The sequence below is a fragment of the Lissotriton vulgaris genome, chromosome 6, assembly GCF_964263255.1.
Source record: "Lissotriton vulgaris chromosome 6, aLisVul1.2, whole genome shotgun sequence".
Taxonomy (NCBI): Eukaryota; Metazoa; Chordata; class Amphibia; order Caudata; family Salamandridae; genus Lissotriton; species Lissotriton vulgaris.
Genome location: NC_141694.1, coordinates 417,765,485 through 417,780,736, shown reverse-complemented (window position 1 = coordinate 417,780,736; position 15,252 = coordinate 417,765,485). Strand labels below are relative to the sequence as shown.

General features: G+C 44.9%; 1 protein-coding gene across 2 annotated transcripts in view; it reads right to left on the bottom strand.

Annotated features, from left to right (window-relative positions):
• LRRC1 (leucine rich repeat containing 1) overlaps nt 1–15,252 on the bottom strand; it is a 517,165-nt gene that overhangs the window by 11,353 nt on the left and 490,560 nt on the right. For both annotated transcript variants that reach the window (XM_086926433.1, XM_086926434.1), the window contains exon 13: nt 7,029–7,165. In XM_086926433.1, coding sequence (XP_086782559.1) covers nt 7,029–7,165 — 137 coding nt within the window. The remainder of the gene's footprint in view (nt 1–7,028; nt 7,166–15,252) is intronic.

The window sequence follows — 15,252 nt, the reverse complement described above, 5'->3', positions numbered from 1 at the left end:
CGCCGAGCTGGGCTCCTGGATGCAAGTCGCCATGTAAGCTGATCTCTTCATGCTGGTGCCGAAATATATTGCAGGGTGGCTTGTTTTTTTTTTAAACTAAATGTCGATCCAATAGTTCATGGGTAAAATCGCTTGATTCATTTGGTGTGTGTGCTTTGTAGTGTCCCATTAATGTCGTTACCCATGTTTGAGTGGGACAGAGGAGAGCGGTGGCTTCTACCTCCAGGCAGTTCCGACTTTGTTAGTTGCTCAAGGAGGACTGTGTTTCAAATGGTGTTTAAAGTCCTTTGCTCTGCTCATGTTTGCGTTCGCTTTGTATAGTTGTGTACACCTGATCTTTTCTCTTGTGTGATGGCGATCACGCGACACGGTGATTAGTGCTTTTATATTGGCCTCCGCCTGATTTTCATTTCCGGTATAACTTGTGTTAGTTGTTGTGAAGTGCTGGATTTAGCAGTGTCACTGTTGTGTTATAGAACTCGTCTGCAAGTAATTGCTGTCTGCTGAACTCGTCCAATAGGGTACAATAGGTCTCACATTTGCGAGAGATTAAGCTATTGGCAATGTAAATGACAATGCCATTTATTTATCTGTTTTCAAAACCAACACAAATAAAAAAATTGTCATTTACAATGCCAATAGCTCTAACGTTTGCAAAGGCGAGACCGTTGCATTGTAAATGCTTGTTATTGTTTGATTTTTCTCTATGAAAACCATTATTCTGTAACATGGCGCGTGAATATTACAGTGTATGCATGATATAACCTGCTTCTTTAATGGAAAACACTGAAAGTTTTCATACTACTAATTGCGGCAAACCACTGTCTGCAATAATGTGGGTTCATTTAAACCCTAATCAATGTTGGAGTTTTAGATTAATTCAGTTAAATCCATCTAGTTAAACAAGTAGATTTTAACATTTTATTTTTAAAAGCACAGAGCTGCTAACCGTGTTTGATCAACACAGTGTAATCTTAAGAATTTGTGGGGCTCTGGCCCACTGTTATTTTGGTGCACCATGTTTGAAACAACTTTGAATTCTATTGCCTATTTTTCTGCTAATTTTAACCTGCATCAATATTGGAGAAAATGTGTCTATATAGATCTATCTATTACCTAGGTAGTAATATTTACTTTCAAACAGAGCCGACGGCAGCTTCCTCCTTTTCAGAATCTTTGAACGATGGCCCTTATCAAGGAGACCCACACAGTCACATTATTTTGTGCACGTCAAATACTTCTTTGCCAGAACTCAACGTTCTAGACCAAGCTCGCACTTTGCTCATAAGAACACGAGGGGGAACTTAGGACCTTCTCCCCCCCCCACGAACGTACATCACTCATTGCCCTGAAGAGGTTCATTGTATATGAACGAAACACGTTGGCTGGATTTACTGATACAATATAACAAGACTAAATGACTTATTGAGAGGCAACTTTTGCTTCGGAGTAGTGCACCACTCCCAATTTTGGGTCAGTAATATTTAGGTCTGCTTTTTCACAGAAAGAGCGTTTTTTGGGTTGGTTAATAACTTTGGCACCATTTTGATGAATCTTTCCAAAGCAAAAGTTCATATACCTAAGCTCATTAGCTTATTCCTGGAAAGTTTTGGGTGGATCAAGCAGAGAAAAAAGAAGGGTGCCAAAACACAAAATCCCCATGCATGTTCCCTAGACTTCCTTAAACAAGGTTCCATCAAAAACTGCAGAACAGGATTACACCAAGTTTCGCAGGAAGGAAACCTATTGGGCTTTTGGTGATTTGGTGTAAATCAGTTTTGTAGTTTTTGAGAAATTTAGAGCAAAAAATAATTGTATATTTGGGCAGTTGGGTACGCGAGAGTCTGGAGACATCAATTTTAAAATAGAGCATTCAGACTGGTCCAGTGAGCTTGATTTCCTTTAGGCCATCTTGCTCTCGCAGGAGTCAGACTCCTCTAAAGGCGATCGCTCTGATTGGGTGCCAGCAACATGAGACAAATGTTGCTGAAACCCATTACAATACTCAAAGACTTGCCCCTTGTCCTAAAGTTTAAAAAAATAAATAAAGATATATGGAGGCAGGGTAGGGATACCTAGACCCCCTAGGTCCCATGTGGGAGATATAGAGGGAAACCAATGGAGCTGAAAGGAAAAAAAAGAAGAAAAAAAACAGCAAACAAAATGCGGCAAACTGCGAAATTCTCGCAAGTTTGGGAAATAAAATGCAAACAAAACAAAAATGGAGTCAGGGCAACATTTATAAACTATAATCCCTGAGGAGCCCTCCCCCGGTGCTGTATTCATAATGAGGAGGTGTGCTGCGTGGAACCCCTCACCAAGTCTCCAGAGTCCCCAGTTCCCAGGGAGCCTGCCCCTGTGCTAAAAATATTGTTAATGGGGAGGTGAGGCACGCCCCCCTCCCAGAGTCATCAAGGGCCCAGGCGAGCCTACCCCTGGGGCCGAACACAGTTTCTATGGAGCAGCCCCCCCTCTCCGAGCCATTACAAGCCTCAGGGAGCCCACCCCTGGTGTTTAAATTTGCAAAATGGGGAGGTGGGGCACACAGCCCTCTTCCTGAGCCTCCAAAAGGACCTGGACAGCCCACCCCGAGGCAGATTACTCTAAGGGAGGGGGACCACTCCCTGAGGCATTAATGGCTCCGGGGATCCCATCTCCCGGAGTTAGCTTAGATGCTATATCCCAGTAAGGTCATCCCTGGCACGGAACGGGTTCCCTCCCGCAGTGGCACAGACAGGGAAGCCTGTAATTGCTCTCGCTTGGTGGAAGCATTTTCACAACTACCACCAAGTGAGAGTAAACACCAAGTCTACTCCCAGCAGGTGGTAGCTTAAAAAAATGCTCCCAACAGCTGGGAGCAGACTTTTGATCATTTTCCTCTGGGTCCCAAAATCAGCCCAGAGGTGGGCAGCCTGCCCCACTTCCCTGCAAATGATGCTGGGTCCAGTGAATGGGGTCCCCAGGGCTTAAAGTGTCCCAAAGACAGGGTCTTTGTGCCACCCGGTAAACAGGTCGCTAGGTCCCAGAGGATTGGTCCCACATGGTCAAAAACAGAACGGAGAAGCGTTTTTCTGTCCCTCCTCCCCCTAAAATGTGTGCTGGGTCCAGGGGGGTGGGGTATCTGGGGCTAAAATCGGAACAAGCAGGGGCACGGTGGGCCCTCCTCTCGCCAATAAAAGGTAGTCGGTCCCGGAGAGAGGGGCCACATGCCCCACTCCTACAGCAAATATCAATTCAGGTAGGGGGTTGCGTGGCCTCCCCTCCTCCGAAATGGCCCTGGAAGATGTAGTCCATAGGGCCTGACAAGGCTCGGAGAGGGAGGCCTAACAAGGCTTGGAGAGGGAGGCCGCACACCCCCTCCTCCTCTGACCATATCAAGAGAGTGCACTACTGAACCTGTGAAGAAGTAGTTAAGACTGCTGTAGGACAAGGAGTGCCACTCTACTTGATTGCTGCTCTGAAAGAACTGCTTTTCTGCTTTGCTTGGCTGCCCTGCTGATCTCTGCCCTGCTGAGGACAAGGACTGGACCCTTCCCACTTTAACCCACAAATGCTTTGCTGGCTTCCCCCCTTGTTCTGAAGTCTCAGGGCCAACAAAAACTTTCTTCAACACTGCAACAGCACCTGTGAGCCATTTGTGAGTCCTGCAGTGCAAAGTAGGACCAAACCAGTCTTGGGCCCCTGAAAGGCGATTTCTTCTGTGCTGCTAAATCAAAACCGCTGCATCGATGACTTCACAGATCAGAACGGAGGTATCGCCCTTCAATGCGGCTGCCACCCAATATCATTGCCTTGACGGATAGTGTGGCTCAACGACTATGGCCTGCGAGGCTCAATGACGTATCGCCAAGGGGGTTCATCGACGAAGCCTTCATCAACTGTCCGGATTGAAACAGACATCGCCTGCATTAACAGGATCTATGACAACGCTTGCCTCCTCTGTTCCTGGCATCGAGTCTTCAAGGTTGAAAATTCCTCCATCCAAGGTATTTTTTCAGTGGGACCTGTGTGAGTCCTGTAGCCAGCCAACCCTCCGTCGTGGTCGGCCAGAACTTTGGATTTGCCCGGTTTAGCATGAGCAGATGTCCCCGGTTGGCGCTTTATGACTCAAAGCACTATAATTTGATTTAATCTTTCAAGATTCATAACTTAGGTTCTACTTTTTGGACTTGTTGTTTTAGTATGGTTTTACTCATTAAAGACAAACTTATGTCGAAATAAATGGAATTAGAGATGTAGAACAAAACCCAGAAGGATCGCTTAAAACCCACAAAGCACCGATAAAAGGATACGCATCTTTAGCCATAGTCTCATGGAATGTTGCAGGCTTAAAACAAAAACTAGAGGATCTAGACTGGCATAACTACATTGAGAAATGTGATCTCTGCCTCTTCCAGAAAACATGGCTATTGACTCCCCCGTATAAGTTAGGATACAAAACATACTATAAAAACGATAACCCATCACAGAAAGGCAGAGCATCAGTGGGCTCGTAATATGGGTAAAAATAACCCTGGGAATAGGAACTAGCATCTACACTACAGATTTACCAGATATACTTGCAGTATACCTAGATATGAATACTAGCAATAAAGCAAATTCGAACTTATTTATTGTATACAATAGATCAGCTAGGCAAAATAAACTCTCAGATTATTGGTTCACATGTAGCACCCTGGATTGTCTAAACCCACATCACACAGTAATCGTATGTGGTGATTTCAGTTTCATTAAATGGGCTAGAAATGTTAACAGAGGAAGAGGATATGGCCAAGGGGCTGCCCTAGCTAGAGGCTGGACAGTCAATACCGTGATGCAGTACAAATAATGCAGTTTACCATAGACCTAAGGGCATCCAATTGAAGGGTGTCCGATATTGGGTGTGATAATTGCACCTTAAATACATTCAAATGGGGTAGCTCACAAGCCAGAATAGACTACATTATGCGCAGCATGCACAGCTGGAGTAGGGTCTTGAGCTCTAAGTTAGATGCAAAAGATGACGGTGACCATCGCCTTATTTCCCTAGAAGTAACAGGCTATGCAACAGTGAATCAGCTATCCAAAATAAGCTTGCCAAAAGCCCAGCCCATAATGGGAAACAACTGCAGAGTGGTTAAATGGCCTCGCGTTACAGACAGAGACTATGACCAACATATACAAGACATTTGCTGAGGTATTAGGTCCCTACGTAGAAACAAGTGGAACCTCAGAAACTGCAATGCACCAACTGTTGGTCATAAAGTTAGAACCTTTTCTCACCGGAGCTACAAGAAAGAAATCTAAACAAAATTACAAGTTGAAATCAAAAGACAATCCTTGGTACACCTCGGACTGCAGGAAAGCCAAAAAAATCCCTACTTGATAACTTAAAACTGAGAAACGCCCAATTAATAAGGAGAGCTAGGGATAGCCACGGGAAAACACTGGCCATTGCAAAAAAGAACTGGGAGGAGGACAGTTCGATGGATCTCCTCCAGGCTGCAAAATCGACACTTTCATCCACTTTAATCAACAATACTCCACTTAACGATACTCCACTAGACTCTACAATTTGAAACACATTTTTAAAAATAAAAAGAATTGAAGAAACAGAGTTTAAGGATACATAATACTTGGGAAAACTATTTTTTCTCTCTATACAAACCCAGTTGAAACTACACAAACAATATAAAATATAGCAATAACTGTAATTGATAATTTACACACCACCTTCAGATTAGTATAACTCAAGCACCTCCATACGCAGTGTAGGAAATGTAGTGACTAAAAGTGAAGTTGACCATTGGCTTACATAGGCTGACCCATTGTCCCATGCTGTAGTGGGTGGACCAATGGATGAAGCAAAGTGGCTGAAAGGCTCTTTAAGTATATTATATGTATAATTTCAGTAACATCGAGACTAAAAAAGCCAGACTAAAAAAATAAAAGTCAAGACCTCTGAATTGATAAATTGATATCACGGGGGAGAAAAGTACAGCATTACAAATAATATTTTGACAGGCTACAAGGTGTGTTTTTGTGCCACATTGATTAAAAACAGGAATTAACACACCCAAACATGTTTTGCACACATTTTATACACAATAATACCCCTTGAGCAACATTTGCACAGTCAGTCCACATCAATGCAAAAAAGTAGCAAACAAAATTTGCACTCTGCAAGTCATGGGAGCAAGTTGGCACAAATAACATCAGCACCACTAGTCTAAATTACCTTCTTTTTACTTACCCCGCCACGTCCCCAGGTCTGATGCTTTGTATGGAGCACAGGGAGGAGTAGGGGAACTCATGTAGCTGCTCAGTATGATAGAGATACTGCAATGTTATTGTTTTTTTAAAGTCTGGGCGTGAACTCCGCTCTGCTCGTGGAGTTTGCGGAGTTTTCTGCACTACGTGTTATGCGAAGCTCGCGGAGTTCCGCAAAACTCCGCTTCACGTAGCGGAGTTTTTCCGCTCGCTCGCGTTCGTCAGCGTCTAGTTGGAGAGCGAAGAAAATCCACCTACCTGCGAGGTTTTTTCTCGTTCGCAATCGTCATCAAGTTGGCGAGTGCGAGCGTGAAAGATCAACCTCTTGGAGAGATTTCTCAACGAGGGCGGTCAGATTTCTCATTGCGAGTGGTCGCATATGCTTGTGACCGCTCACGTTGAGAAACCGTCTGTTTGCGTTGAGAAAGCTGCCGCTCGAGTAAAAATCTACTTGAGCGGCAGACAGGAAGCATTGCCCGCTTGCGCTATGCATGGTGCCGTTCGTAATGATTGCACTGTGCGGAAAAGCACCTGGCACTGAAAATCACAGTTAACGGCATCAATCTAATGCACTCTACTATTCACGGAGCTCCAACTCCGCCCAGGCTTAGTTTTTTTGTGTGTTACCTAATCTAGGGCATTTCAAAGACACTCAACTTTTTATGGTATCAAAGTCACATGAATAATAATATAGTGGTGCAGTGTTTTTGAACCTTCGCAGACAGCTATGCTGTTTGTTTTTCTGTATCATCTAAATGCAAAAATTAACAATATATTACCTTATCATCGTCTTCATCATCCTTTTCATCTTCTAAAAAGCGGATGGCACTGATTCTGTTTACTGCACGGTCGTTCCAGGTGTCGTCTGACATGTCATTTACCAAGCTCTCAAACCCTCCACATCGCAGCAGGTTATCTGTGATCAGCACACAACATAAACATCAAAAAAGGTTTATCAGGCAGTTTTTTTTTATTGCGAACAGTAATTTAGAAATATATCATAATATACTGATTTAAGGCCAATAAAGCTATATATTGTTAAACATTTCACAAGTTTATCATAAAATTAAGGGGGCACTGTTACAGTGCACACTTTACTCACAATTCAAAATACTTTCAGTTTGATACAGAAAAGCACACAAAGTAAACTGAGATTCATCCAAAATGCCTCATCAGACTACCTGGTGATTTAGGCGAATGGAGCCAAGCAAAATAATTGTATTCTTCATGAACCTTGCATAGAAATAGCAAATGAAACCAAGGAATCATAGCAATAGGATAAGTATGGCATATTGAAAAAAGAAAAAGCGATTTTGGGTACATTACTAGCACATGCACAGACTTGTTAACAGTTACAAAAGGGCCATGCAAATGTGGCAGAAACCAGAGGTTCAAAACTGTCAATGAAGACCAAGCATCGGAATGAGATAAAAACTAAAAGACTGACTTCCAGCAATGCGCTAGGGAATGCGTAATCCACGCAGAAAGCAACGTTGATTTACTTGAGAACAAGCAAATGAGGGTCACAGCTGAGTTTTATGGACACAACTGTGGAAGGAGGACTGCGGTGGAGCTGAATATAAAGATAAAACATCTGGCCGAGGGAGTTAAAGGATGTGAGGAACTTACAATATAGAGCTACTGAAAGCACTCGGGCTGCGTACCAAGAGGTAATGTTATATCATATTACCATAGGTTTTTACACCTCTGTCTTACTTATACTATGGTTTTAAAAGGACTGTTGGGTTGAAGTACCTTCACTCCCTGTGGATTCTGACAAGCTGGACTTTTTTGGTTGGAGTTGCATTTTTCTTAGAGTGAGTGCAGTGAATTTTTTGACCCATGACGTCATTTTGAAGGAGAATACGAATTTGCAGATATCGAAGACTGGTAAGCTCCTAAAAGTCGTGCTGTAGAAAGCATAGGCAAGGGGCCCCATTTGATCAAATTGGGCTGGTGTGCGGTCTATGTCTCAGAGTCTGTGGACCCAGTCTCCAAGATCAGGGGTGGAGTCTGTGCCCCATTTTGCAGTGATGGCTTGTTTGATGGCGCCTCTGGGGAAGCAGAGTGGGCATGTGAGGGCGTTAGGGAGGCCTAGCAGGACATTGCTCGGGAATGGGCTAATGTTGGTGTCAAATATCTCATTAACGTCCTTGGGCACGGCCTCCCAATATCGTTTAAGTTTGGGGCATCGCCAAAAGGTGGGTGAAAGCACCCACCTGACCACAGTGCCTCCAGCAGAGCTCTGAGCTCCCTGCTTCCATTTCGCAAGTCTCTTGAGGAATATACAGCATCAATAGGGAGTCACTTTCAGCTGTGCCTCTTTGCCTACTGCTGTGGAGGTGGTTGTGGTTCTGGTTCTTTGAAGGATATCTGCCCACTCTTTGGCCATAAAGTACGCTCCAGTTCCGCTATACATCTCTTCTGAGCTGGGGACTTCTGAGGGCCGTTGAGTCCATTTAGATAGGAGTATATTTGGGAAAGGAGGCGTTTATCGTCTGTTTTGGTAATTAGCCATTTCCTGAACTTCGTAAATGGTATACTGGCTATGGGGTGGATTGGAGGTTGGCGGACAGAAGTGTAGCACCAGTGTTCCTCCACTGGGAGGTCACAGAAGTCGAGGAGGCTGGGGAAATCCAAGAGGAATGTGTGGTCAAAGAAGTTGCTGATTCCTTTGCAGTTGGCGTCCTACCAGGTTTAGAAGGTGGTGCGGGGTAAACAAATTGTTGCTAACAATGGGGTGACATAAAGAGGTACTGCGTAACCCAATTGACCCTAGTAGGCTTGGGCAATGAATAATTGAAAGTTAGGGTAGCTACAAGGGATTTCGTTTGTCAGCTTACTAAGATTAATTTACTAGCGTGAGTCAGTGGAGTTAGTTTTCACAAATCTAACCCGTATGTATCCACAGGATAACAACACAATTTCTTCAATTGATAAAACATTCAATAAAAAACAACACAAGAAGTAGAAAGAAGCACACGGAAAAATTATATCTGAAAAGGTATTGTATTGAATAGATCACAAAATTAATTAACGGGGATATAGTAGACAAATCAATGTAGGCACAAAATATTATGAACAGAAGTATACATATGGGATGGGATGGGAACACTACAATTGATATCTTCAATCTGTCAAAACACCAACTCAGTGAGACAGAAATCTCTGAACTTTCAGAAGGGCTATCCTTTGTGCCCACTAATAAAAACAAGCTGTTTTCAACGAAGCTAGAACTGTACAAATTTTTCAGAACAATTAGTCTCAAGAATTTTTTTGCTGATAAACTTCCAGTATCCCGAGTAGACACAACAGGTTTATACCCTAACTCCACCTTTTTTCCATCGAATAATATGGTGGCGAAGGAAATTATTACTTTTGATAATGCTGTCATTACAGAGATTGATAATCTCTTCAGAAAACCAACACAGGTGTATCACAATTTATAAAAGGAACAACTTGCCTTGACCCGTCTACAATCACGGCCAGAAATTATAATCAAACCGGCAGACAAAGGCGGTGGTACAGTGCTCTGGGATGAGACCGCATACAACAACGAGCTTCAAAAACAACTATCTGTCTCAACAAACTACTGTAAATTGCCTAGCAATCCCACACCTAAATTAGAGAAAAAGTTTCTGGAACTGATCAAAGTGGGAAAGGATGGCGGGTGGCTAAGTGATAGAGAAGCTGCTTTTCTGATAAATAAGTCACCAACGGTTCCGGCAAGCTACATATTGCCGAAAGTGCATAAAAATCTCACGAGTCCACCTGGCCAACCTATTGTGTCAGGATGTAATTCTATCCTTAAACCCCTGGCACAATACGCAGATTTCTTTATCCGCCCTTTCGCCACAGAGGCTGACCATTACATTAGGGACACTACGGCTGTGATCAATGTGGTTGAGAATCTCCCCTTCAACAGTACGTGTGAACTCCTGGTGTCAATGGACATCGAGAGCCTTTACACCAATATTCCCCAAACTGATGTCCTTGAGATTCTTAACAATCTTCTCGAGAGTAGACCTAGACCCCATGCGGTCCCTACCAACTTCATTATAGAATGTATCCTAATTTCTTTATTTGTGAAAGATTTTATTTCCAACAGCAGAAAGGGGTGGTAATGGGCGCAATTTGTGCGCCGGATATAGCAAACATTTGTGTGTCTGATTTCGAGAATCATTTCATCTATGATGTCACTAATCCCTTCGCAGCCAGCCTGCGTTGCTGGCTGCGGTACATTGATGATATTTTCTTTATCTGGTGAGGTACATGTGAAAGCCTCATGTAATTCCATCAATTGATTAATAACATAAATCCCAATTTGCAGTTTACACTTGTGCACAATCAGAACAGCATGGATATCTCTATAAAAGCCAGTGAAGATAATAAACTATATACTACAACATTCACAAAACAAACTGCACGAAACACGCTTTTGAAATACAATAGCCATCACCCTCAGGCTCTGCGAGATGGGCTTCCGTTTGGTCAGTTCCTCCGTTTACGGAGGAACTGTTCAAGACGGGTAGACTATTTCACCGAAGCAAAACTACTTAAAGCTAAACTACATGCCCGCGGCTACCCGAACAAACTTCTTAAACGTTCCCTCAAGCACGCGTGTTATAACGATCGAGAGGCTCTTCTACAGGTTAAAACTAAGACATCTCTATCCAAATTGGTTTGCTTCACAACTCTTGGGACAGCAACCAATTCCATCAAAAAAATGATTATCAAGCACTGGACACTGCTTTCCAATCTACCAGAATTCACAGAGAAGCAAATGTTTGCCTTTAAAAGAGGCTCAAACCTCAGAGACAGACTAGTCCATGCCTACAGGAATAAAGACACCAATCTGATTGACAACATGCGTCAACTTAGTCCAGTTGTAGGACATTACAAATGTAACCATTTTACAGCAGGTCTAACCACGAGTAATCTCAAATGCTTCTCATTGAATGGTAAAACTATTACCCTCAAAGGATTTTCAAATTGCAACACAGCAATTGTCGTTTACTGTATCCAATGCCCTTGTGGCCTGAAGTATTTCGGCAAAACTACTCAGACAGTGAAGAAACTTATTCTCCAACATCAGTCGAGAATCCGCTGTCATACTGAGAATGCCCCCCTGGTAGAGCATTTCCTTCTAAAAAAACACACAGAGAAGGGTTTACTTTGGTGGGTGGTGGAAATTGTGAAACCTACTATCAGACAACCGAATGTTGATCGCATTCTGACCATCAAAGAACAGCGCTGGATTTGCTTTGCTGACTCGGTCAAAAAAGGTCTCAACTCCTGCACTGAATGGCAAACCTTGGCATGCCTAACCTAGAACATCATTAGTAAGCTGTTGTAGAATTGCTGGTCTCAATGCTATACAACTCTAATGCATGTTTTACTTCCATGATGTATAATGATAATCAATGCTCAAGCGCTCGCATTGCCTATAATAATATTTGTGCTTAATTGTGAATTGTGCCTGTGTACTATCATAGCGCTCCACTGCTCGCATTGCCCGCATAGCTTCCTTAGTTTAATTTGTGCCTGATTGTGCCCATAGCTGCATTTTCACATCGTGCCCCAGTCTCGTCCTGTTTGCCTTGTTGTCGCTGCCATTTGGTGGTTGTGCTCCAGCCCGTCCCCCCACCTCGCTCCCGCCTCCCAGCTGCCCCTCCTTCCCTCCGCCCCTCCAATATCCATTTATGACAGATGGACCTACGCCCAGCATACACGCGCAGCGGACGCGCCCCATGCGCGCCGAAGGCGCGCCAAAGGTAAGCCAGTCTATGCCCGTCAGCGCCTGGACCGCGCCCAGCGCCAGACCCCCTGGTCCTCGCAAAACCCACTCCTCCCTCATAACTTTTGACGCCGCTACCCTCTTTGCCCTTAACCCCGGACGCACACCACAATGCTGCGAAGCTGCCCTAGGACACACCCATGGTCCTTTCGCCTGCCACTCCTGCAAGTTTGCCTGCACCAGGACCCACACCAAATCCACTACCTCCAAACACAGCTCCAACTCCAACCACCTGAACCCGCACACAATTCAACGAAGACATCACCGACTTCATCAGCCCACATACCCTCACCTCCGAGAACTACATTCTACTGGGAGACCTCAACTTCCACCTGGAAAACAAAAACGGCAGCAACACCACCACCACCCTTCTGGACAACCTGGCCAATCCAGGACTCAAACAACTTGTTGACACCCCCACCCACCTTGCCGGACACACGCTCGACCCTATATTCACCTCCAGCAAACACATCTCCTTCGATCACACCACAGCTCTCCATTGGACAGACCACAACTGCGTTCACTTCAGCTACAAAAAGACCACGACCCACAACCCCCCACAACCTATTCCTCGAAGAAACTGGAACAAAATCACCACCGTCCAACTCTTCACATCGCTAAACCAAAACCCTCCTGCCATATCATCGGACCCAAACCAAGCTGCCACCAAACTCACACAATGGATCACCCACAGCGCTGACGTATTAGCACCCATGAAAAACCATCAGATCAAACAAGGTAGCAAAAAGGCCCCCTGGTTCAACGATGACCTTAAGAAATCCAAGAAGTTATGTCGTACCCTCGAGAAAACCTGGAGAAAAAACCCAACCTCTGACAACCTGACCACCTTTAAGGACGCCACCCGCAAACACCACCAATTGATCCGATCCACCAAGAAATCAGCATTCAAGGATCGACTCGACAGCAACGCCCACAACAGCAAGGAACTATTCAACATCGTCAAAGAATTTACCAACCCCACCGCCGGCATCAACGACATCACTCCCTCCCAAGACCTCTGCGACTCTTTCTTCCACAACAAAATCACCGACATACATAACAGCTTTGAAAACCAGTCCGATGAACAGCCCACTCCACCCACCTCCGAACCAAAACAGCACTCTCACAACCTTTTCGCCTGGAACCTAATCACCACTGAAGACACCATCCGCCTGATGAACTCCACTCACTCAGGATCGCCAACTGACCCATGTCCCCACCACATCTTCAACAAAGCAGACTCCATCATCGCACCCCATCTCCGCGATGTCATCAACTGTTCGTTCAACTCCCCTACCTTCCCGGAAAGCTGGAAACATGCCGAACTCAGCGCCCTTCTGAAGAAACCCACAGCAGACCCCTCTGAACGTAAGAACTACCGCCCCATTTCACTCCTCCCATTCCCTGCCAAAGTCATTGAGAAAGCCGTCAATAGTCAGCTCGCCGCCTTCCTTGAATCCAACAATTCCCTCGACCCTTCACAGTCCGGCTTCCGAGCCAAACACAGCACCGAAACCGCCCTCATCTCAGCTACAGACGGCATCCGAACGCTACTGGACAACGGAGAAACAGTTGCCCTCATCCTAATCGACCTCTCCGCCGCCTTCGACACAGTATGTCATAGCACACTCATACAACGCCTCAACAACGTCAAAATACAAGGAAAAGCTTTGGATTGGATCATCTCGTTCCTCGCCGGAAGAACCCAGAGAGTCCACCTCCCCCCATTCAAATCAGAGGCCACCGAAGTCATCTGTGGTGTACCACAAGGATCTTCACTCAGCCCCACCCTTTTCAACGTATACATGAGTCCACTCGCATCCATTGCGCGCCAACACAACCTCAACATCATCTCCTACGCAGACGACACCCAGCTGATCCTCTCCCTCACCAAAGACCCAAACACCGCCAAAACCAATCTACACAAAGGAATGAAAGAAGTAGCCGAATGGATGAAGAACAGCCGTTTAAAACTTAACTCGGACAAAACGGAAGTCCTCATCTTAGGATCATCCCCCTCTGCCTGGGACGACTCATGGTGGCCACCGGCCTTGGGTACAGCACCCATACCTACAGATCACGCACGTAACCTGGGCTTCATTCTAGACTCCTCCCTCTCGATGACCAGACAAGTCAACGCCGTCTCATCTTCATGCTTCAACATCCTACGCATGCTCAAAAAAATCTTCCGCTGGATCCCCTCCGAAACAAGAAAGACAGTCACCCACGCACTGGTCACCAGCCGATTGGATTATGGAAATACCCTTTACGCCGGGACCCACAGCCAAACTACAGAAAAAATTCCAATGCATCCAAAACGCCTCAGCCAGACTCATACTGGACATTCCCCGTCATGCTCACATTTCCGGTCATCTGAAGGATCTCCACTGGCTCCCCGTCAACAAGAGAATAACGTTCCGTCTCCTCACCCACGCACACAAGGCCCTCTACGACCTAGGACCCGAATGCCTCAACACACGACTGTCCTTCTACACACCCACTCGCCAACTACGATCATCCAATCAAGCCCTCGCCGCAATTCCGCGCATCCACAGATCCACCATGGGAGGAAGATCCTTCTCCTACTTAGCGGCCAAAACCTGGAATTCTCTCCCCACTCACCTCCGACATACACAGAACCACCTCTCCTTCAGAAAGCAACTAAAAACCTGGCTATTCGATAAGTAATGCACTCACCCTCCCTCAAGCGCCTTGAGACCCTCTGGGTGAGTAGTGCGCTATACAAATTCATGAACTTGAACAATGTCATTTTTCTGAATGATACAGCATATGTAAGGATCATTAATACCACATGGTGGGTTCTGTTGTATTTACAGTGAACGATGTCAGAGGAGATATAGTCCTCTTGAATAGTGGCAATACCTTTCTTAAATATGCATTGCTCTATACCTTGAAACGGTTAACTGTAATATGGTTTGTTTTCACCCACATACTGTTCACCTAGACCGTTGGGTAGGGACAATATCTGTATTTGTTACTGACCCCCAACTTTGGTATTTTTCTTAACACTAAGGTAGACCGCTCCAAAATGGCGGCCGCATGTAACCCAATGTTTGATTCAATTTTAGATTTGTCAAATAAGCACTTTGACATATCTGGGTCGCGAGGGTGTACACCCCCTCGAAAAAATACTTAATAAACGTCTTTGTACAATCATCAAAGAATGTTAAACCTTTTACCTCATC